Below are 24,937 nucleotides of genomic sequence, written 5' to 3'. Positions count from 1 at the left end.
ATAGTTTTTGTCTTGCAAACGTCCCCATCTGTTGGCTCAGGGATCGAGACGTGGCTGCACGATCCTTTACAGCCATGCGGATAAGATGCATGTCATCTTGACTGCTAATGATACAAGGATGTTGGGATCCAGCACGGCGTTCCGTATTACCCTCCTTAACCTACCGATTCCATATGCTGCTAACAGTCATTGGATCTCGACCAACTCTAGCACCAATGTCGCGATACAATAAACCGCAATCGCGATAGGCTACAATCCGACCTTTATCAAAGTCGGAAACGTGATGGTACGCATTTCTCCTCCTTACACGAGGCATCACAACGTTTCATCAGGCAACGGCGGTCAACTGCTGTTTGTGTATGAGAAACTTTCCTCATGTCAGCATGTTGTAGGTGTCGCCACTAGCGCCAACCTTGTGTGAATGAACTCAAAAGCTAATCATTTGCATATCACAGCATCTTTTTCATGTCGGTTAAATTTCGCATCTGTAGCACGTCATCTTCGTGGTGTAGCAATTTTAATGGCCAGAAGTGTAAATTTCAGAAGCGATCGTAATGGGAAAAAAATAGTAAATAGTCGTAGCCCTCTTTGTCGTTCGGCTTGACCTGAATCTTCGTGGCTCGTGCTTCGACTGGTTGCATAAAAACTGCTTCCAGAAAAGTGCATTACCATTAAAACCGAGCGATAAGCAGCGAACAAAGGCGACATCTGATATCGTGGCAGGGGTAGTTCTTGGTGTGTGATCGGCCCTCCCAGACAGGCGGTTAAGCGGTAGAAGGCTCAACAGGCGGCTGCTGCGGTCGGGCTGACCTCGAGACAGGCGACACGCGATCCTTGGTCTCTGGTTTGGTGTGCGCCTAAGAGACGGGCGCTGCAGGGCACAGAGCCATTAGACGCTGCATTACGAGTGACATATTTGGACGCACAGCAGACGGATGTGTTCCTGTTCACTGACGTAATAGTTATGGTAGCAAACTGTGCAGGGCGATCCATATAGCCCGGAACTACACTGAAGCGCCAAAGAAAGTGGTATAGGCATGCGTATTCAAATACAGAGATATGTAAACAGGCAGAATACGGCGCTGCGGTCGGTAACGCCTGTGTAAGACAACATATGTCTGGTGCAGTTGTTGGATCGGTTACTGCTACCACAATGGCAGGTCATCAAGATTTAAGTGAGTTTGAACGTGGTGCTACAGTCGGCGCACGAGCGATGGAACTCAGCGTCTCCGAGGTAGCGATGCAGTGGTGATGGAACTCAGCATCTCCGAGGTAGCGATGCAGTGGTGATTTCATGACTGATTCGTGAATATCAGGAACCCGGCAAAAACATCGAATCTCCGACATCGCTACCGCCGGAAAAAGATCCTGCAAGAACGGGACCAACGGCGACTGTAGAGAATCGTTCAACGCGACAGAAGTGCACCCTTCCGCAAATTGCTGCAGATTTGAATGCTGGACCATCAATAAGTGTCAGGGTGCGATCCATTCAACAAAACATCATCGATATGGGCTTTCCGAGCCGAAGGCCCACTCGTGTACCCTTGATCACTGCACGACACAAAGCTTTACGCATCGCCTGGGCCCGTCAACACCGACATTGGACTGTTGATGACTGGAAACATGTTGCCTGGTCGGACGAGTCTCGTTTCAAATTGTTACGAGCGGATGGACGTGTACGGGTATGCAGACAACTTCACGAGTCCAGGGATTCTGCATGTCGACAGAGAACTGTGCAAGATGGTGGAGGCTCTGTAATGGTGTGGGGCGTGTGCAGTTGGAGTGATGTGGGTCTCCTGATACGTCTAGATACGACGCTGACAGGTGACACGTACGTAACCACCCTGTCTGACCGCCTGCATCCATTCATGTCCATTGTGCATTCCGTCGGACTTGGGCAATTCCAGCAGGAAAATGCGACCACCTTCATGTTCGTAATTGCTACAGAGTGGCTCTTGGAACAGTGTTCTGAGTTGAAACACTTCCGCTGGCCATCAAGCAGGAACACTATTGAGCATATCTGGGATGCCTTGCAACGTGTTGTTCAGAAGAGATCGCCAGTCCGTGGTACTCTTACGGATTTATGGACAGCTCTGAAGGATTGATGGTGTCAGTTCCCTCCAGCACTAATTCAAATATTAGTCGAGTCCATGCCACGTCATGTTGCGGCTCTTCTGCGTGCTCACGGGGGCCCTAAAAGATATTAGGCAGTTGTACCAGTTTCTTTGGCTCTCCAGTGTACTTCAGTGGGTCATAATTTCCTCCGAAACTTCGTAGAAAGTTGTTTCAATGATCTCAGTAGCCCTGGGAGATTCAAAAGTATCACCCGTTGTTGGCACGTTAATTGTTGTTTCTGCGCATGAGGTTCTTTGTCCGTTATAATGCCACTCTTGCTCAGCTTGCGTTGGTTCATTCGTAGCCTCGTCGGTCACGGTTCGTGAATTCTTAAGCCCGCTTGCTTAGCTGAGTGTAATCTGTTTGCCTATAATGCCGCGGGCCCGAGTTCGATTCTCGGCCAGGTTGGAGATTTTGTCTGTCGGTGGACTGAGTGTTTTGTTGTGTACATCATCATCACCGACACGCAAGTCGCCCAGTGTGACGTCACCTGAAATATGACTTCCAACCCGGGGCCGAACTTACGCGGATGGGGCCTCCCAGCCAAAACCGCCACATTTTTTATTTTAATTTATTTTTTTAATTTTGGAGCCTGAGAGAGTGGGTGGTTCGTGACGCGCGAACAAGCAAATTAGTGATGCGTTTACAGCCTTTGCTGACAGAAACATGTTGTACACACTTTGTACACACTGTGAAAACAGGAAGACAGACTCAGTGGTTACAACACAACGGACATTACGTAGAGAATTCAACGTGCGCGGTTTTACAACAAATGCAACGATTTCATAGGTTGTAGGGAAGCTGGAGACAACTGGAGTACTGCACAGCGACACGGGTAAACATAGACCAACACTGGGTGCAGAGGGTACTGATAATGTTGGAAGACGCTTGGAGAACTCTACAAGCAAATCGTTCCGTCGACTGAGCCATGAGACGGGCATTTCATATGGCACATGTCAGAGCTGGAAAGAAATCCGCATCGCGACCATACAGAGAGCACATGATGAAAGCGCTGCAAGACACAGGTTATGAGAAAAGAATGCGGGTTTGGGTTCTTAGGGGAAGGAGACCAGACAGCTAGGTCATCGGTCTCATCGGATTAGGGAAGGACGGGGAAGGAAGTCGGCCGTGCCCTTTCAAAGGAACCATCCCGGCATTTGCCTGGAGCGATTTAGGGAAATCACGGAAAACCTAAATAAGGATGGCCGGACGCGGGATTGAACCGTCGTCCTCCCGAATGCGAGTCCAGTGTCCAACCACTGCGCCACCTCGTTCGGTCTAAAAGAATGCATTACTGTCTATGGCTTCAGGTGTTTCTTATTAAACGCCCATACATTCTCTCCATAACTTGGTTTACTGAGATGGTCTGAGAGCGTATGTAGTTCGTCACGTGCGAACAATCAAATTAGTGATTCGTTTACAGTCTTTACCTGGCAGAAACACGTGGTACACACTTTCAGAGCGGGTTTGTACTGTGAAAACATGTAGGAAGACATGTATGTATCTTATGTAAATTGAAGGTGGAGGGGGGAGAAAGGAAAGGAAAGTAAAGTAACTAGTGATTTCATTGGCATCGGGACTTAACGCGGAATCAGCGGCGACGAGTGAAATTGTGTGCCGGACCGGGATTCGAGCACAGGATCTCCTGTTTCCTAGGAAGTTGCGTTAATCACTTGCGCCACCCGCACACAGTGTTTATTCCAAATGCGCGGTCTATCTCGCACACTTCTCGGCCAACTCTCATTTCCACGTAGCGCCACCTGTCCGCAGTATGTGTCCCCCATGCTAGCTACTCGGAGGTTACCGCAGGAGATCAAATGTACTTACGCATCCGCACTGAACGAGGTCGATTCGTTACCCACCGAGGCGAATCAATTATATATGAATGCGTAGTGTCCTTTTGCACGTACTATCCACGAAAGACCACCGCATGATGAAAGGGCTGGAGTGTGCTACGCTGTGTCAGCTTCCAGGATTGTTGTCACAATTTTCTTCTGATACGACCATAGACATTATTTGTGGAGAACCTGGACGCCGCCGAACTCACAGAATATTATTTCCAACAAGATTGAGCCACGTGTCACACGTCTAAAGCCTCCATACAACTAATAACAAGTTTCTTCGGTGACCGAATAATTTCAAAATATTTGCGTCCCATCCCGATCACCTGACCTAACACCCCCCCTCCCCCCGATTTTTTTTTCTTGTACAGGTGGAATGGGTGATACGATACTGCGTGAAGAGTTTGACAGAGCACTAAAAGACCTAAGTCGAAAGAAGGCCAAAGGAGTTGACAACATTCCATTAGAGCTACTCTACCATCTGGTGAGCAAGATGTATGAGACGGGTGAAACACCCTCAGACTTCAAGAAGAATATAATAATTCCAATCCCAAAGAAAGCAGGTGCTGACAAGACTGAAAATTACCGAACAATCAGTTTAATAAGCCACGGCTGCAAAGTACTAACACGAATTCTTTACAGACGAATGGAAATACTGGTAGAAGCCGGCCTCCGGAAAGATCGGTTTGCATTTCGTATTTAACATTAAACGCATGCGACTTTATGAAGTGAAGTGTTTGACGCACTGTTGCAGGATTTTATCTGTAGATGGAGCCTGTCAGTAATGATATTAAAAAACTGCGGTGATCTTGGCGGTGTTAATTTGAATAAAACACAGAGTTTACTCTGGTGAGCCGATGAATAAATTTCTGGACCTCGGGCCAGAGCATTGGATTTATGTCCACGATATATCAGCGTGCTCTTGGCTCGCCCGCATGGGGGTTCTATGGCGTCGATTTGTCTCTTGTCGTCCGTCGAAGATGGAGCTGCAAGTGAAGTATTACATGCGTTAGACGGACTGGCGCGGCCAGATATTCCGGCATTTGCCATCCATAATTTTCACGTTATTCACCTTTGCAATTGAGAGGAGTTTCAGCATTTTTATGGACGAGGATTGACTGATCGTGAATGGCTCGCCTGGAAGTCAAGTGACGGTATTTTTTAGCTGTTCGGCTCAGCTTCGAGAGTTTCTTCGTACACGTTGATGAAATGAGGTTCTTGAACGACAAATGTAGAAATGGGCGAAGAAGCTAAAAACACCTATCTAAAAATTCAGCGAGTAATGTGTAAATACCCTCTGGTCGCAATTAAATCAATGTAAACAAATAATTCAGTATTACATTCAAAACTTCACTAAGAAATGAAATGAATGGACCATTAAAACTTGGCAACTAGTTTTTTTTTTAAGCAATGAAATAAAAAACATTCACTACAGCTTCACAGTTTTCTTGAACTAAAATACTCTGAGGCAGTCATATCGTGTCGAGGACATGCTTTGGATGAATAGTTCCAACGTCTGTACTAACATTGTGTCCCAACTGCTGCCGTCTATGTACAGGGTTTCCCAGGGGGAATGGTCAGTATTCAGGGATATAACAGGAACGATCATTCGAAGCAAAAGAGTCTTGTAACCATGGGCTCTAAAATGTATACATGAGGGGTTATGAGCACTCGTTCGCTGGAAGAGATGTGTTTCACAGCAGCGAAGATGAGTAAGGGCTCATAACTCTTAAAGTGCGCACTTTAGAGGCCATGTTTACTGTACATTTTGGTCCATACTACCACGTCGTAAAATATGGAAAGCAAAGAGCCTGCAGTAGAAGAAATTTGTTTCACAGTATCGAAAACGAAGAAGTGCTCATAGTTCTTAAGGTATGCGTTTTAGAATCCATGTTCACTGGACTTCTTTGTTTGGAACGATCGTTCCTGTCGAATCCCTGAATACTGACCACTTCTCCTCGGTCAGCCGGGGTCCTTGGGGTGGGATACTTGGTCCTCACTTCAAGGAAACAAGCTCCGGGCAGTAAAACCGTTCCCAACTGCTTGGACAATCTCCTCCCGACCATCTCGGCGAGAAGAGGTCCTTCTGACCAGGTTGCGGATTGGGCATTGCAGGTTTAGACACCGCTACCTGCTCTCCGGTGACCCAGCCCCGCAGTGCCCTTGTGGTCATGCATTAACAGTGCGCCATGTTTTATTGTCGTGTCCCCGTTTTAGCCAATCTCGTGTTGTCCTGTCTCTGCCATCTACTTTACAGGATATTTTAGCTGATGACGCTCGAGCAGCTGCTCGTGTTCTTCGTTTCATTACTTTGACTGGATTGTCCAAAGACATCTAACTCTTTCACTTATTTTATCTGCATCTTTGTAAGAACTTTCTGTTGTGTCCCCCCCCCCCCCTCCCGTTGAGTATTACTAGATTCTATGTGCTGTAACAATTGTGACTGGGCGCTAATGACCTCAGTAGTTGAGCGCCCTTAAACCCCAAACAAAAAAACGGTCAGCCGGTATAAATACTTCCAGTTGCAACAAGGCAGCCACGTACATAGTCCCAAATAAGCCCCACGCTTTGTATCTCATGTTTCAAACAGCTCGCTCTGGACCACGTAATTGCTTGCGGACACCTGTAATAATTCAAGAAGTCAACATATCGCACATTAGCAAGAACAGTGACACAACTCAAAAATGCAGTACTTGAGAAAAATCGACTTTGTGAGCCGGCCAGTGTGGCCGAGCGTTTCTAGGCGCTTCAGTCTGGAACCGCGCGACCGCTACCGTCGCAGGTTCGAATCCTGCCTCGGGCATGGATGTGTGTGATGTCCTTAGGTTAGTTAGGTTTAAGTAGTTCTAAGTTCTAGGGGACTGACGACCTCAGATGTTAAGTCCCATAGTACTCAGAGCCATTTGAACCAAAGAACTCTATGAAGCTTATACTGAAATAATAAAAGCGTCCTTTAAATTTCAAATAAGTAGTTTTGGCAGTAAATTCGATTATAGTCTACACAACAGTAAAATGGACATGTAGATCTGTACTCGAATGTGGGGTGTTATCAAGTAATTATTAATTAATTCTTTGGGTTGTCACTTTCCTTGATTTTCAAATTTTTTGTTTTTGTTATGACCTCTCATATAATATTTTTGCCACTTTTCCACCCCAAATAATATATTTTTTATCTCTAATATAATACGACATTCTAACCATCAGACAAAATAAAAAATGAAAAACAAAATTATTCTACTATAAAAATACAAAATCCAGAATTGTAATTTGTGAAACTTAATATAATTTAACAAGGAACATCAGTTAGGTACGATTCAAGGAACACAATTTACTAAAACCTAGAATCATAAGTGGACTTATGTAATGCAGGAATACTTTCCGCCGAGAAGAGAGATTCAATATGAACATTCTATATAACAGAAATTTCCATTTTTTTCTTGTGCGCTGCAACGCACGAAATTTCGTAATATTTACAGCAGCTGTAATAGCCTAAACTGTGTCTGTTCCTTCTGGAATGCAAGCGCAAAGGACATTTTAATGTTATATGCAGACACTGTATAAACACAGACATTGTAATAATCAGTGATACTGAAAATTGCATTCAAATTACCTACGTACGAAAAGTTTGACGACTTCGAATTTGTCGCTTTTTTTGAATGACCCATGCGCAAGTGTCAGTAGCAAAGCTGAAGTGATACGGTTCCTGCTTGGCGAATCATGAAGTAGCCTACAAATAAACTGAGTCAAGTGCCCTGAAGTGGACAAATAACGAGATACAAATGTGAAGTTTTCGTGCACATTGGAGCAGTGACAAAAACCAAAAATTGCCGATTTTTGACTTTAGTCACTTTTCTTGCCAGCGTGCGATACGTTAATGTTCGTTCGGATAAAGTGGTTTTCTAAAAAAGACGTCGAAATTGATACTGCTAAAGGGAAAAGCCATCGTGCGGAAATCACAACGGTCCAGCAGTTTGAGGTAAACGACGGAGCGAAAGGAGTGCTATGTCGCAATGCTGCTGTCCCATTTGTTCGTGTGCGCTCTCTCTCTCTCTCTCTCTCTCTCTCTCTCTCTCTCTTTCTCGAAGGAAAGATGCGATTATTGACGATGAGGAGTTCATGCCACTGCAATTGGGGTTGGGTTCTTTGGGGAAGAAGACCAGACAGCGAGGTCATCGGTCTCATCGAATTAGGGAAGGACGGGGAAGGAAGTCGGCCGTGTCCTTTCAAAGGAACCATCCCGGCATTTGCCTGGAGCGATTTAGGGAAATCACGGAAAACCTAAGTCAGGATGGCCGGACGTGGGATTGAACCGTCGTCCTCCCGAATGCGAGTCCAGTGTCTAACCACTGCGCCACCTCGGTCGGTGCCACTGCAATTCTGACACAGTGCCGAGTGTGGCGATGTTCACTGGCCTCTAGTGACCGCCACTCAGCACAAAAAAAAGTGAACTTCACTGTCTTAGGTGACAGACTGAAGTTCATAATGCATTCTTCTCTTGCCTCTATGTCTTTGCGTAATTTATCTACAACTTCCTTCTTCCCGGTTCTTTTCCCTGTTCTCTTTCCGCTTAATCGAGATCTCGCGCTAAGGCCTCTGTTTACCTCGAAGCTATGTTTGTAGTTGGGTAGTACTTTTGACAGCAAAGAAACCTATACTGGAATTTGAGATCTCATACCAAATTTCCGAGTAACGTATGCTAGGTTCTGTCTTACAACCTGCGTAAATTGTTGTCTCGTTCGATATTTGCCCAAATAAGACTTTGAAAAGACGCCCGGTAATAACTGCGTAATTCGCTGCTCATGTCCAATGACACATTTCTGTGTTGTCAGCAATCACTTTGTGCATTACGTTGCCGGGCAGATAAAACATTTAATGCACAATCGTAGCAGTGAATTGTTGCAAAGATTCTGTATGCGCTACATTTGTTTGTTTTACCATCGTCACAGAACATTGTAATCTGCCATCAATACTTAACGTATTTTCTGTCTAAAAGTTCCTTTTTGCAGCACACTCAACGAAGTTTTCATTCTCGATTTGAGCACGTAACTCGAATTGCCCACCTCGTTCTTTCCGTAACTAAATATCGTGCTCTGACCCAATACGTCAGAGGATGCATAATTTTTTGTAACATGGGTTCTAATCTGTTAGTCAAAAGATGTGGTGTCTGTATCTGAAGTAAGAGAGAAGCACTGGCGCCAACTAGAGAGCGCAGAATCTCAGTGCCCACAGTATTTTGCAGACATCAAACCGAAGGGAAAACCGTAAACCCAGATCCAGTATCCCCATTAGTATATATACCAAATTTATTCCCCGAATGACTATATGGAGGCATTCATTCGATTCACTATAACGAAGCAATTGCTTGCCTGGCATGTCCATGGCAACAGGATCTTGCCATATACTAAAGTCAGATAAGTGCAACATTGGATACACGTAGCGTCAGATTTCGTTTAATGGCGGTAAGTTCCACATTAGTTAGCGAAGCAGCGCAGGTGCAACATGTTTCTACGCATGATAGAAAAGGCGGTGAACGCTACTAATGTACGTGTGGCGCTTTGCGATGCTGCCCGTTATTTTCAGTACACGATTTGTTTTGCCTAAAGATCGTGTAAAACAAGATTGTGTAAAATAAGCGTTGCTGCTGGGTTGTCTGGGAAGTCGCCTGTTGAAATCTAACATTGTATTCTAAAAGTGCCGTGATGAGGACCATTTCGTAGCGGTACGGTCTTACTCTGACGTACTGGTACGTAAGGATCATGATTTTTCAGTGGGTCCTACAGTCGCACAAAAACGTATAGGTGGGCTGTTTGATAATGCCCCTACTCGTGTGAATGATTTAACGTGTGTGAAGATGAAATAACACGTCTTTCTTCGCTTCCACCATATTCGTATTAGAATGTTCTAGTGCCGCTGCTGAATAGATTATGAAAACAATTATGGGTATGTGACAGTAGCTCACTACCAACTCGACAGGAGTTTTCGAGAGGATGTGCCAATTCCTTCTTTGACGATGTCAATTTTATGGTAATATTGGAGCAGGAATTGTGAGCATTTGACATAAATTCAGTTGAGGGAAAAAAGATGATGCAAATTTTTTCCCCACCTTTGTGATAATTTTCCTGTACTTATCTACTGTATTTGTTAGAAAGAAAGTTTATTCATGTTCTGTGTTCACAATCAAAAATGGAAACACCTGACCCTTTTATTTCATTATTAGCAACATTGCACCTTACAGTACCACATGTCTCTATCTTACTACAGTGTTTCTGCAGTACAGCCAATTATCTTAAGAGATTGATAGCGTAATGGTACTTGCAGCTAATATTAATTAAGGGTCAAGCTTTACCCAGTAAGCATAAAAGAAAATTCGCTTCCAACGTAACCATCCAAGGATGGAATTTAAAGTTTGTTTAGCTTTACATGTTCAACTGAAACCTTCGTCTTCAGCTAATTTAATCAATAACCGCGCTCTTTAGTATGACAAGCATGAGCTCGGGAAAGCTAGTTTAAAGGCAGACACTTCGGCGCACTCGTCGCTCTGACTGGCTGTCGTTCTGCGACTGTAGCTCCAAACAATGATACCTCCGACTTTACTGGAAAATTTAGCTTGAGTCGATGTTCCTTACCCTGATCTCACCATTCAGGTAATTTTCTCCATCCTGTATTGTTGTTATCAGAATGTGACTGACAGTTTTGGATGCTAGAATCGGCCCACCAAAATACTAGTTGTGTGTGTGTGTGTGTGTGTGTGTGTGTGTGTGTGTGTGTGTGTGTGTTTGTGTGTGTTCATTTTTATTCGACGGAACATTTTTGTCTGTGACACATTTTCCTAGATAATTCAGAAGAAAGGAACAGAGTAATAAAAGATGTGACATTGGAACTTTAGAAGGAACAAACACTGATAATTCTCTCTCTCTCTCTCTCTCTCTCTCTCTCTCTCTCAGCATAATATAACACACAAAATTCCATGCACTTTACTCCATATCTCAGCTAACATCCAGAATTTCAAAATTTACTCTTGAGACACCATTTATTGGCTTTATACAAATAAGTGTACAAAATTTCATAATTCTAGCTTTCATAGGTTCTGAGAAAAAGATAGTAAACTGTTTAGAAACGCCATTTTTCAGGAAATGCAATTTAAAGCTCAACCTAACGTTTTTTCTTATGTCGTTTTTTCTTATGTCGTCCCAGATTTGTACTCAGGGTCTTCTTTCCCTTCAAGGCTTCCCTTCTGGTTTCATGTTTCCTGCCTTCTTTCCTTTACCAACTCTTCAACTGACTCTTCAGCTGCAGAGGAGCACTGTAAACCTATTTTTCTCAAGATGTCTCAAGAGAAATTTCCCACCTTAAACCCCATTTTCTGTAATAAGTTCATCCTCCATATGTTCTCATTATTAAATAGAACAATCTCATCACAATTTCCAATTTTGATAAGCATAGCAGATTAAAATACGGTTTTAGGGCATCGTTTAGAGACTCATTTGGATTCTGGGTTTTGCCGTGAATTAACTTTATGAGAAGTTCAGGATCGCCCAGAAACGTGTAAGCTGGTTTGGCAGAATCCAGAATACAGTTTGGAAGCCTCCCCTTGTGAACGTAGGGGTTGTTGTCCCTCTGAACCCGTAGATATTTACACCAGCTAATGTGGCCCGGATGGTGAATGCGATGTTCGTCTGTTGACACCACTTGGAAATGTGAAGCTCATACTGCATTTTTCATGTCTCTTGCACTGCATAGGTTCTGGCTAATTGAGTGATGAAAGAATCGAACACTTGCATAAATCTCCGTTTGTAACACAGGCAAAAAGAAATGCTTCTTTATAAGCAAAGCAGCTGGTTTTTATTGTTTCTAAGATATGGAACAGAGTCACAGCCGGCCGGCGTGGCCGAGCGGTTCTAGGCGCTACAGTCTGGAACCGTGCGACCGCTATGGACGCAGGTTCGAATCCTGCCTCGGGCGTGGATGTGTGTGATGTCCTTAGGTTAGTTAGGTTTAAGTAGTTCTAAGTTCTAGGGGACTGATGACCTCAGATGTTAAGTCCCATAGTGCTCAGAGCCGTTTGAACAGAGTCACAGATGACCAATAAAACCAAACAGTATATATCACAGCTTTCTAAATGTGTACCATGCAAGTTTGCTCAAAAGTAATCCACGAAATCGTTGTTAACCCTTTGAGCGTCACATTTATAAAAAAAAATGGGGAAAATTTTTTTGTGACGAATATTTACTGCAAATGTTGCACATATGCCATATCCATTGCAAAAGTTCTTTTGAAGCTATTGGTTAATAAATAAAATAATGATTCCAAATGGCATCATTAGAAATTACATAATAATTGCTCACAAAATACATACATAACTGTATCGTAAACATACCGTATTTCTTTTCAAATGGCTCTAAGCACTATGGGACTTAATATCTGAGGTCATCAGTCCCCTAGAACTTAGAACTACTTAAACCTAACTAGCCTAACGACATCACACACATCCATGCCCAAGGCAGGATTCGAACGTGCGACCGTAGCGGTCGCGCGTTTCCAGACTGTAGCGCCTTGAACCGCTCGGCCACTTCGACCGGCCGTTATTTCTTTCCCTTGCCCTTGAGGAACTACGTAAAGTTGGTTCCATAACCAAGAATTCCACTATACACAGAATAAAACTAAACACAACAGTTATTGTTCACTTACAAGTGCAGTAGCACAACTCACGACATTTCTCTGTTCTGCACTTCAAACAAACGGCGAGTCACGAAAGGAAACGCCACTGTGATCTCTTGGCCAAACTTGTAACTACGTGAAGCGATGCCAAACGGTATCATTGAAGCATTGGGAAGCTCAAAAAAGCCAGGAATACTTAATGATGCCATTTGGAATCGCAGACGCAGAAATGGTTAAGCGAGCTAGTATTAGAGTTGCTTCAAAAAATGGGCGTAGCACTAAGGTCGCGTCACACATTAAATTATTTTTCAGGCACTTCGGATGTGATTTTACCATTGTCCATATGTTCTACTAATGAATAAAAAAATAAACTGATAATTGAACATTTTCCGTCAGTTTCATACTTCTTTAAATATTTGCACAATAAGATTATTATCTAATATTCCATTCGTTCCCACAACATAACAAAGCTGACAGCAAGTGTCAGCTGAGGGAACAGGAGACAGCAGCAGCAGCTGGTTTTGGTTGTTTTCACGTGTAGTTCCCCAGATATGCCCGACACGCAGGTGGCAAGGCGGCTGTCAAGTCTTGCGTCCGGAGTGTTGTTTTCGCGTCGCCGTGGTTCACGGCCGCTCCGCACTGCTTGCGCAAGGCCGCCGCCGCCTCTAGCCTTCACCTTGGCGCTCCGTCTCCGTCTGGCCGCCGTCGCGGCTGTTCCGTACCCACCCACCTGTCTGCCCTCGCTCCTGCTTGCGACAGCGGATAACGAAATCCTCTTGTTTTACAGGACGCGAGCCACACAACTGGCGCCAGTACGTAGCAACCACGGCCGGAGCGACATCATCCTGCACTAGCGTGAGTACCGCAGCTCTCCACTCCTCTGTTACCACGTCTCGATACTCTGACTGGCTCGACTTTTCCCACTGTGTAGCTGAGTGAGCTCGTGTATCGTAATATTCTGTGTTACAAGTACCATTAAATGTAGAAAGACCATAAAAAAAACTAGACAGAAATAGGAAGTCGGGCTCTGCAGCGTCTTCTAGACCTAAAGAAAAGTTTAAGCCTTTTGTCTCAAAAGTGAAATTCTGCAATTTAATAAGAGACAGTTTATTTTTTGTCCAACCATTCATTCCAGCTCCTGCCTTTGCACGATTGAAATACCTCGGCTCTTCACAAACTTCGTCAGTGAGCAGGCCAGACGAGTCCGTCTCCTCCGAACCATCATTGTTGTTTCCAGAATGAATTTTCAGTCTATAGTGGAATGTGCTGTGTTCTGAAACGTCCCGGAGCGTTAAAACTGACCGGGGCTCGGACCTGGTATCTTTCCATCAAGCTACTGACGAGAACACGGCAAGCGCCATAACACGGTTTTCCAGAAACTTTCCTCAGTGGAAGAGGGGCCAAAATATGCGAACACGGGTCTCGGCTTACACGTAGATACTCGACCGTTCCTGAGAAAACCACGCTCAAACATTTCGACGTACTTTAAGTGCCTTTTAGCGGGCGATAATCTCAGTCGAGGTGGTGGCTCAATGGCTCTCACTTTTGCGCCCCGTGTTCGAAAACCGATGAATGTGTTTTTTTTTTTATCTACCCATGTCGTTAGAAGGTTAGTACTGGAATATTTATTACCAAATTAGGAGATAAAAGGGCGTTAAATTAATTGGAAATTACCAAAAAAATGTTCAAATGTGTATGAAATCTTATGGGACTTAAATGCTAAGGTCATCACTAAGCTTACACACTACTTAACCTAAATTATCCTAAGGACAAACACACACACACACACACACACCCATGCCCGAGGGGACTCGAACCTCCGTCAGGATGTAAAATTACAACTTGGTTTCAGAAAAAGTGTCATACAATTATCATGCAATATAAAGGTGTTTGTATGGTATTTTAAGAGGTTACAATCTTTTAAAATTATCATATCTACTCTTATTGTGAAACTCAGTTGTAATTTTGCAATTAACATAACGTCCTTGTATGCCCTAGCGTGATAAGAAGCGTTCATGTAGTTATCAGTTACGAACATATGTCGTGGTGGTGGTGGTGGTGGTGGTGGTGGTGGTGGTGGTGGTGTCCCATACTCCGTGACAGAGCGTAGGGGAACGATGCGGGAGACCCGCACCGCCGTACTAGGCAAGGTTTGCCATTGCCTTCCTCCGAACGTAATGGGGATTGATGATGATGACGACGACGACGACGACGACGACGACGACGACGACGACACAACACCCAGTTACCTCGAGGCAGGTGTAAATCCCTGACCCCGCCGGGAATCGAACCCGGGACCCGTGCTCGGGAAACGAGAACAGTACCGCGAGAGAACGAGCTGCGGACAACGGACATAGGTAGAAATAAATAAAAACAATAACCGTGTTTCTAACAAGGGGCGCGAAAGTTAGAGGTCGTGATGCTAGCCACTTGCCACCATTTCGGCTGACGTCATCGAGCGTAAAAGGCATTCAAATTACGTCGAAAACTTTGACCGTGGTTTTCTCAGATACGGCCGACTATCTATGCATAAGTCGAGACACGTGTTCACTTATTGACTCATCTTCCATTGAGCAAAGGTTCTGGAAACTTGGTTATGGCACTTGCCGTGTTTGGCTCGTTAGCCATCCAAGCGCGGCTCACGACTCGCCCTTACTGCTTCACTACCGCGAGCACCTCATTTCCTACTTTCAAACTTCACAGAAGTTCTTCTGCACACTCCGCAGCAGAGTGAAAAATCACTCTGGAAACAATCATCCAAGATGCGGCTATGTCGCGTCTCCGCAGTATCCTTTCTTCCAGGAGTGTTAGTGGCGCAAGATATGGAGGAGAACTTGCCTGAAGTTTGGAAGGTAGGAGATGAGGTAGTAGCGGAAGTAAGGCTGTGAAGGCGGGTCGTGGGTTGCACTCAGATAGTTTGATCGGTGGGGCACCTGCCCGCGAAAGGGAAAGATTCCAGATTCGAGTCCCAGCACGACACCCAGTTTCAATCTGCCAGGAAAACTCGTATCATCACTGACTTGCGAACCTCTTTGTAAAAGCTTTGTTGCTGTACAGCTTATGTTGTATATGCTTAGCTTAACATAAAAATAAGTACAACCAATGAAATTAGATCTTTTCAGCTTTAACTTTCACGGGTGGTAATAAAAATTACTTCAAGCTTTTTGTTTCTTTATATATTACACAAAAAAACATGTAGCGACCATGTTTATTACAATTTGGGTAAGCTGAATGGTGCAAGATTTTCATTACACAAGATGTGGACAAATGTAAATCTTGAAAAAAAAAATTCATGTGTGCTGCGTAATTAGTTACAGTCGTCGGACCTCTTCGAAAGACCGCAGGTTCAGGTTGCGCGGTAAGAGAAAAAAAGATATTGAAAATTAGTAACAAAGTCACGCCAAAGCCAGACCGGTGACACGTCGAAATGTTCAGTCTATCCCACGAAGAGGTGAAAACTGGAACTAGCAGTACAGTGATTATCAAAATAAAAGTGTGGACTGATATTGTGATAAACTATTTGAACACGCTGAATAAAAGTTAGTTCAGTGTATTAGAAATCGTTAAGAGTTACAGAGAACGATGATTACATGAGGTGATCCGGATGGTAAAAGACAAAAGCGAACTGCTTGGCATCTCTTAGCTGCCTTTGAAAAAACTGAACACCGCACCCTCGTTTATTTGTACGTGTAGTATAAATATTGACATATGGTCTCTCTGGGTCTCAATCAAAATACACGTTTCTTTACACAAGCATACATAAAATTTTACAACCAAAATATAATTTTTGGTGAAGGGGTCCTGAGCTGCTTCTTTGAAATATTCAACAGCGCCACAGTATCGTGCGTATTACGTAATTGATTTGAAGATAAAAAGAAACAGGGAAGTGTTTCAAGCTCTCGATGTTTTAGATATCCATTCCAAAGCTTTGCTTTTAAATTGCTGTACATTTAAGCCATCGATGTGGATGGTATTTATTTTATACTAACAAAAGATATTATTGCACTGTAATACGGTAGCTGCGGCGTAATCCGGCTGTACAGACGTTGTGGAGGGATTCTATCGTACAACGAAAACCGGGAAGAGTTTTGTGGAATAACAGGAACGGCGCGCCGAGTTCTCCTTTCAGTGCTCTCCAGCTGACAAGCGGAAACTTCCGTCCCGCGGGAGAGATTACATCTGAGCCGCGGACAGTCCGCTTGAGGGTGGGGGTGGGGGCGGTTCCGCACACGTGCTGGAACTGGCCCCGGCTGCCACAAGAAACAGCCACGCGTTCAGAAAGTTCGTGGTGCAGGCTAAGTCTAAATCGTCGTCGTTTGCACTGACAGTCCCACTGTCGAGTGCTAAAATAAGACTCATAACATGTTCTCCAATTAAAGATGCGGAGTTGTAATACGCTGCTAAATTTCTTTCACGCTTGAAACACTTTTCGAATGGAATGAATCGAAGCACTCATTATTAGGGCTCTGCGTAGATGCAGATAATCGCAGTAGTATTAACTGAATGGGTAAAAGACTGTTTCCTCTTTCTTTCCCGTTTCTCTGCGGGGTCGGCATTTTTATTAAGGGTTGAGGGAATCTTGGTGAGAACTGGGGGCCTGATCCCCTTCCTAACACCACACTTCTGTGTTTGCATAGCGTGTTGTAAAGTATTCATGAGGATACGTCAAGTATAATGCCCTAAAAATGCAAATTGTTTCCCTCAAATATTACAACGTAGATTCCTGAATATAATTCTTCCTACGGGAAAGATATGCCAGCATTAACAAACATGGTGAACTTCAGCCCGTGCTCAGTATCTTTAGCGTAACTGGAGGCAAATTGCTCATCTCTCTTCCTGTAAACACGTAGCTGTCGTTCAAATTAATTTCTACCCAGCTGGCCGCAGGCTCTGACGTGCATGCAGTAAACGGTGCATAACGAAGTAGGAAATTTCAGTGCTATTGAAACTGAAATTTCGTAACACTGGGCTGCCACTGGATTTTATGTTCATAGGAAGAAAAAAAGTTAAGGAAAAGATTCTGAGATCACCTCTATCACTATTTATGACAAAGCTTTCGGATGACAATCATTTCTAGAGCGCTGCAAAAGACACTACAAAAATCTCCACACGATCTTAGAATTCACACAGTATTAACACAAGCTGGCACAAGAACATCATCCGAGGCAGCTCTAACAAATTATTACGTCTTAACGCGAGATTACGTTTTACAGGTGGATTCACGTATTGCCTCCATCAAAAATGGCTCTGAGCACTATGGGACTCAACTTCTGAGGTCATTAGTCCCCTAGAACTTAGAACTAGTTAAACCTAACTAACCTAAGGACATCACACACATCCATTCCCGAGGCAGGATTCGAACCTGCGACCGTAGCTGTCACGCTGTTCCAGACTGCAGCGCCTAGAACCGCACGGCCACTTCAGCCGGCTATTGCCTCCTTCGAAAATGCTCTTAGACTTGTAATGAGCTATCGTTTTTCGGTGTTATGATCTGTACTGCGTCTAGGGAAATTCCTAGGTTTATATTTCTAATATACTTGAAATCTGTTGGCCTATGAATCTTAACATTATCCCAGCTTTACCTAAATTTGTGAAGACTTTTTAATCCTCGTGTAATGTTCGATTAGTGTAAGCGCCAATAACAGAAAGCGTGTAAATGCTGCTGATTCCAGGAAAACAGCGAATCGGTGATGTACGAAATTAAAATATTTGAATCTCTGCAAGTAAGAGCTGTTCTAACGGACTACTAAATGGTAGATAAGTGTAATAAAGAGACAGTGGCGACACCCAACAACACACACACATTTCCTACGTAATAGACGACAACTTCAAAATCCACCACTTAAGTGACAAAAGATGTTGATGTTATCATACGTCTGATAATTAATCATCGTACGTCACACGAAACACAGAGACAGAATACGAAATAAGAATTCAGAAAAGTTAGAGGTTCTTTGCCTTGTTCAAGTCACTCCTAGTGTAAGTTGGTTAAGATTATTCTCGATGCATATAAAGATGCTTGTGAATGCTCTGGACGATGAAATTATTAGTGTATGCAAGAAACAAACTAATTTCTGGTACTAAGACAGCGTGTGTGTGTTTATGGGAAGGCAGTAAGAATGTGCCCATCACGTCAACATTACTACTGGTTTCAGGCACGATATATACTAAAATATGTGATCTTCAGTCGTTCTAATGTTAGTGCGTTATGCCTTTGTTGCATGATGTCGTGTGTATTTAAAAGCTTACAAGTCGTGAAACTAAGTAAAATTAACTTCTTGTCGACAGACAACTCTTTTAATATGAATCTTTGTCTATCTCGGTGTAGTCTAAAATATTAATTTCAACTACTCTTATTCAATTTCATTTTGTCATTCACCCTTAACTGCTTTCTCACTTTTTTTATTATCATTGCTAGTAAAATGATGTACACATAAAAATCAAACTAAGACCCTGTGTTCTTAATTAGTTAAATAATTATTTATTAATTACGTAACGAGTCAAATATACATAACTTATATTTACCTATATCGAGTGAGCTCGACATTGCAGACGTCCAGCATAACACTGTTTTGCACTTGTTATTAAACACAGAATAAAGTCTTCACACGGGAATGTATTGCTTGGGGTTTGGGGAGAGGTTAGGAGGTTTGCACTCCTAACCTGCACAGCAATACATCTTAGGGAACATGATACGTCAGTGCCGGCAACTTCACAAACACGTAATACTGTAGGACAGACTTACTTGCCGTTAGTCCTGTCATTTTTTATCATTTAAAATCCCATATGTGAGCAGATACACAAACTTATTTTGCCACATCCTTTGTGTTTTGTGTAATGGTACTTAAGCTGGGTTCTCACACATTCTCGTTGTAAATATAAACATCACAAGGCGGTGGATGTGCAAGTGCGAATAGCTATACATTTTCAAGTGTTCGAAAGTTGCTTGCCACCTAGTGAAAAGTGTTGTGCATTTCATTGCCGACAGATTTTATGATTACACTGTTGTTTATTACGTAAGTAGCTGCGGGGATTTTTATATTGTACCTCAGGGCTTATTCACTATTCACGCAGCCGTAGTAAATAGTCGATAAGCACTGAGGTGCAATATAATTGTCGGCTTGGCAGTAAGACACTATACTCCTGCAAGAAATTTACCACAATACCGGCAATATTCTGGAATCAAGGAACATATTTACACAGTGGAACCAAGGATGAATAGTTGGCGTAAATATTTTTTCGGAAAATTCATGACACTTTGCTGCATTAGAACAGTTTATTAATTTTCTACCGGTTTCCGTCACTGACCATCATCTGGCATCTGAAAAACAGAAATGACAACAAAACCTCATGTTAGTACTCGTGAAACTAACACTTAATACGATTGTATGATTCAGAATGACTGTCGTGTAACTTGCAGCATCCAATTTTTCGTAAGTTAAATTTGTGCATTTCATGTCTTTATGACGTTTTGAACCTGAGGTTCCGTTGTCATTTCTGTTTTCTAACGCTGATTCAGGTGCCAAATGATGGCCAGTGATCGAAACCGGTAGAAAATTATTAAATTTTTCTAGTACAGCCAGGTGTCATAAGTTTTCTGATACGTATATCCGCTACTGGCATGTAAAAAACATTCGAAAGCATTTTTAATGTGATGGTTGTGTTACTATAAATTCTGCCTGCTATTTATTCGAGTAATTTAAAATTTATTGCAGCGTATCGTTCGATATTTAGGAAGGTATTAATGCTCACTAATTGCACTTGCGGTGGAAGAGTCCCAAACAGTTAATCAGGAACAAAGTAATTTCAGACGTATACACTAATAGACGTAGTGATGGAAGTGCTTACCTGGTACGTTGGTACTGTACAGAGTTGCGTGCTGTCAGGTAGAAAAGGTACGAGACAGCGCTGGAGAAAAGGGAGAAAACGAACAGCCTCTGCATTAACAGAAAGCAATTTAACTCGCCGCTGATTTACGTTTTTGCGCTGGCCACAAAAAAGCGTCAGCTGTTGCGTAACGGCGGAGCAATGCCCTCAGCCGCTGGCTGTAGGTTTAGCAGCGAGGCAGGGCTAACCGCGTGTGTGTCTTTCCCTCTCTAACTTGCAGCGCTCTGACTGCACTAGACAGCACACGAGACGGACAGCTCCTGCCCTTTCCCTCTGGCCACTGCAACTCCCATTTTCAGTGGTGCCTGCGCCGTACTGACAAGCTCGTGTTTCCTAACAACTTCCAGGCAGTCTGAGATGCATTCGATGTATCAGACTGGGTCTGTATTCCGCTCCTATTTAATATCAGTCATACGTTCCTGGATCAGAAATTCCCCAGGAAGCTACGTTTTATCCACACCTATTTTTCATGCAAGCGAAAACTAAAGCACGGTTTGTTATTTGCATTGTAGCCTTCTGAGCAGTCTTCTTTGTGCGTAGCAATACGCATGCCCTTACCCGCATGAAGTTTCACCCTTCTTCATCTTCCTTATCCTTTCCTCGTCTTCCTTATCCTTTCCTCGTCTTCCTTGTCCTTTCCTCGTCTTCCTTGTCCTTTCCTCGTCTTCCTTGTCCTTTCCTCGTCTTCCTTGTCCTTTCCTCGTCTTCCTTGTCCTTTCCTCGTCTTCCTTGTCCTTTCCTCGTCTTCCTTGTCCTTTCCTCGTCTTCCTTGTCCTTTCCTCGTCTTCCTTGTCCTTTCCTCGTCTTCCTTGTCCTTTCCTCGTCTTCCTTGTCCTTTCCTCGTCTTCCTTGTCCTTTCCTCGTCTTCCTTGTCCTTTCCTCGTCTTCCTTGTCCTTTCCTCGTCTTCCTTGTCCTTTCCTCGTCTTCCTTGTCCTTTCCTCGTCTTCCTTGTCCTTTCCTCGTCTTCCTTGTCCTTTCCTCGTCTTCCTTGTCCTTTCCTCGTCTTCCTTGTCCTTTCCTCGTCTTCCTTGTCCTTTCCTCGTCTTCCTTGTCCTTTCCTCGTCTTCCTTGTCCTTTCCTCGTCTTCCTTGTCCTTTCCTCGTCTTCCTTGTCCTTTCCTCGTCTTCCTTGTCCTTTCCTCGTCTTCCTTGTCCTTTCCTCGTCTTCCTTGTCCTTTCCTCGTCTTCCTTGTCCTTTCCTCGTCTTCTTTGCGGATACTTCCGTTTACCTGTTTGATCATGACACCACTTAATTCAAGAATCAGCGTCAATTCTATTCCTGTGATTGCCGCTATTTTTAGTTGATGTATATGCTGAAATTATACGTCTTCCATTACTTTAATACGTCTACTAGCGTGATTGTTTCTTGGTTATTATTCCTACTACTGAACCGCTCCGGCTTCGTACGGATGGTACTAAGTATCTGCGGCTGGACTACTTGCCTGGCGCGGCGGCAATAAATTATGTACACAAACCTTCCTCCTGAGTCAAGTCTATCTGTTAGCAAAAACATACGAAAATCCCTACAGTAGTTCCTGGAAATAGCCTTCACACAGAGTCAGAAAAACGTGGCAAGGGACTGTAATTTATACTACGTATGGATATGACGTTACGATTGATAGTGTCATTCATTTTACTGTAGCAGTACATTAGCTTCGGTGTTCGATGTAATATTAGTTGTGAAGATGACAAGAATGCCTGAAAAAGTGCAGTAAGAAGTCTGCGGCCTTTTATGACCTCACTTTAGTGTCTTGACTGACAATGGCTTGATTTAAACGAATAATGCACGGTTACTAGACAGTATGGCCCGTGGAATTTCTTCATGACCCAACTACAAGGACGTGATGAAAAGTAATGCCTCCGAATTTTTTAAGTGAAAACTCTTAATTTTTAAATAAGACAAACGTTATTAACGTTCTACACCTTTATTCTTCAAGTCTACATATTTATATTGCAACTTAGTCAATCTGGCGACGAACGCATTTCTAACGACGACAGACCAGTTCGTTGATACCGTCACTGCAGAACGTTTGCCCCACCTCTCCTTGCGTAGCTTCATCACTATGGAAGAGAAGGCCTCGAAAGTGTTCTTTAATATTTAGAAACATAAAAATGGGATGGGACCAAGTTGGGACTGAATGGAGAACGATCCAGGACAGTGAACCCGAGGCGTGGGATTGTTGCAGGTGTCGCAGCGCTCGTGCGTTGTCTTGCATTGCCATGCTGAAGGAAAGGGCGCTCCATGAGGGAAGAACCTCTTCGAATTCGAAACTCTATTACAGGAAACTGTTACTCACGAACCGACATAGTTACGTTACACACCGCCATGTTGCACGCTACAATTCGCTGCCCTTTAGCGACATAGGGCTGCAAATACGTAGACATGAAGAATAAAGATGCAGACTGTTAATAACATTAATTTTATTTAAGATAGTTTTAAGAGTTCTTACATAATAAATTCGGAGGCATTGGTTTTCAGCCCGCCCTCGTAACGGCTGATACCGAAGGCAACGCCGTATCTACCGAGCAGTTAACAAATAATTCTAAGCAAGCCCAACACAGACCTCATACCAAATCGAGTAAACACTGCCCTCCGTAACTACCCGGTGTCGGCGAATTGTAGGACAATTTGAGGTAGAAAGTGGAGACGAACAGTTTGATACGGGACAGTTGCGGTCAATCAACTCGGGGAAACTACCTCAAATTGGCCTACAAACTACGTTAGCTACGCCGCACGCGCGTCCAGCGAGTTTTTCAACATTCTCGCGCTCTCTTCGCACAGATCATTATTTCTACAGAAAAAAATGAGTAGGACATTTTTTGTAGGAAATTTAATAGATTAATTTTTTACTGCGACCCGTTTTCACTGGAGGGTGCGGTTTTCGTGTTACTCGAAAAAAAGTACAAAAATGATATTAAATGTGTTCTATATTGGAAACCATTCGGAATAGGGCAAACGTATGAAGTTTTTTTGTCCAGAATCATTAATAATATCACCCCTCAAAGCATGCACCTTTTCTCCTGACTCACCATATTGTTGTTGTTGTGGTCTTCAGTCCTGAGACTGGTCTGATGCAGCTCTCCATGCTACTCTATCCTGTGCAAGCTCCTTCATATCCCAGTACCTACTGCAACCTACATCCTTCTGAATCTGCTTAGTGTATTCATCTCTTCGTCTCCCTCTACGATTTTTACCCTCCACGCTGCCCTCCAATGCTAAATTTGTGATCCCTTGATGTCTCCCTTGATGTCTCCGATCCCTTCTTCTAGTCAAGTTGGGCCACAAACTTCTCTTCCCCCCAATCCTATTCAATACCTCCTCATTAGTTACCTGATCTACCCACCTTATCTTCAGCATTCTTCTGTAGCCCCATATTTCGAAAGCTTCTATTCTCTTCTTGTCCAAACTATTTATTGTCCATGTTTCACTTCCATACATGGCTACGCTCCATACAAATACTTTCGTATATATAATATAAAATCGGCTACCATGACACAGCTGTGTGTGTGTGTGTGTGTGTGTGTGTGTGTGTGTGTGTGTGTGTGTGTGTGTGTGTGTAGAGAGAGAGAGAGAGAGAGAGAGAGAGAGAGAGAGAGAGAGAGAGAAGAAAAAGCAAATTACAAATGATAAGCAGCGGTGAGGGACACACGCTCTTCCTTGGTAGAGCAAGTTGGAATGGTAGTAAAAAAAAAAAAAAAAAAAAAAAATCTGTTCTTTCTTTTCGTTCTTAGTACTAAAGGTACTGAATGATATATGTAGGTCTAAGTATAAAAAGTGATTAACTTTTAATATCAGGAATATTGTCGCATACCTTATTTTAATTGTTTAAGTTATACATTCTTGCAGCAAAAACTGTAAAAAGTACTTTTGTATAAATACCCTGATTCTGGGCATTTAAAACTGCTTTGGGCAAATTCCCGTGCAACTGCCCATTTGTATATATATTTGCCAGGCCCACGTCACGGCATGACGTTCGATACATGGTGCGTTCATCATGCTGCAGTTTTAATGGACGTGAGTATAGTTGCGTGTATGATACGAGCAAGAAGCGTAAGGGGGAGAGTGACGCTTTCTTTCAGCTTTCCCTGGAGTCCTACTCCTTGTACGTACCCCGCGTACAGGTGTAAGTGGGCGAAGTGGCGGCCCCCGGTTGTGAGTTGGCGACTTCTGGGGACTGCAGGAAGAGAGAGACCTATGCGGCCACTTTCCCTGCTGCTGCCGCCGGTGATGGCGGCTAATAACATCGCCGTGAAAGTGCCCCGTGGCGGGAAACGTCTTCTGTCGAAACGCACCACTTAATTACGCAGCCGGCCGTGAGGGGACAGGTTTCGCGAGGCTGCAGACCCGTTGTGAGGCGACGACCGGCACTACACTCAGCCAGTAGGCATGGCAAAGTTGTCTCAAGTATCGACCTATCTGCTCTGCGATAAATCGC

The 24,937-nt window shown here is 43.6% G+C and overlaps 2 protein-coding genes across 2 annotated transcripts in view; one reads left to right on the top strand and one right to left on the bottom strand.

Annotated features, from left to right (window-relative positions):
- Positions 1-24,937, top strand: part of LOC126236623 (protein FAM43A) — a 658,532-nt gene that overhangs the window by 130,896 nt on the left and 502,699 nt on the right. The window contains exon 2 of the mRNA XM_049946068.1: positions 13,402-13,469. The gene's annotated coding sequence lies outside the window, so the exon portion shown is untranslated. The remainder of the gene's footprint in view (positions 1-13,401; positions 13,470-24,937) is intronic.
- Positions 21,056-21,742, bottom strand: LOC126235167 (ribosome-binding protein 1-like). The gene has a single exon (XM_049943900.1). It carries the CDS (start codon positions 21,740-21,742, stop codon positions 21,056-21,058), a length of 687 nt encoding a protein of 228 aa, XP_049799857.1.

Source organism: Schistocerca nitens, chromosome 2 (genome assembly GCF_023898315.1).
Source record: "Schistocerca nitens isolate TAMUIC-IGC-003100 chromosome 2, iqSchNite1.1, whole genome shotgun sequence".
Classification (NCBI taxonomy): Eukaryota; Metazoa; Arthropoda; class Insecta; order Orthoptera; family Acrididae; genus Schistocerca; species Schistocerca nitens.
This window is presented reverse-complemented; position numbering and strand designations above follow the sequence as displayed.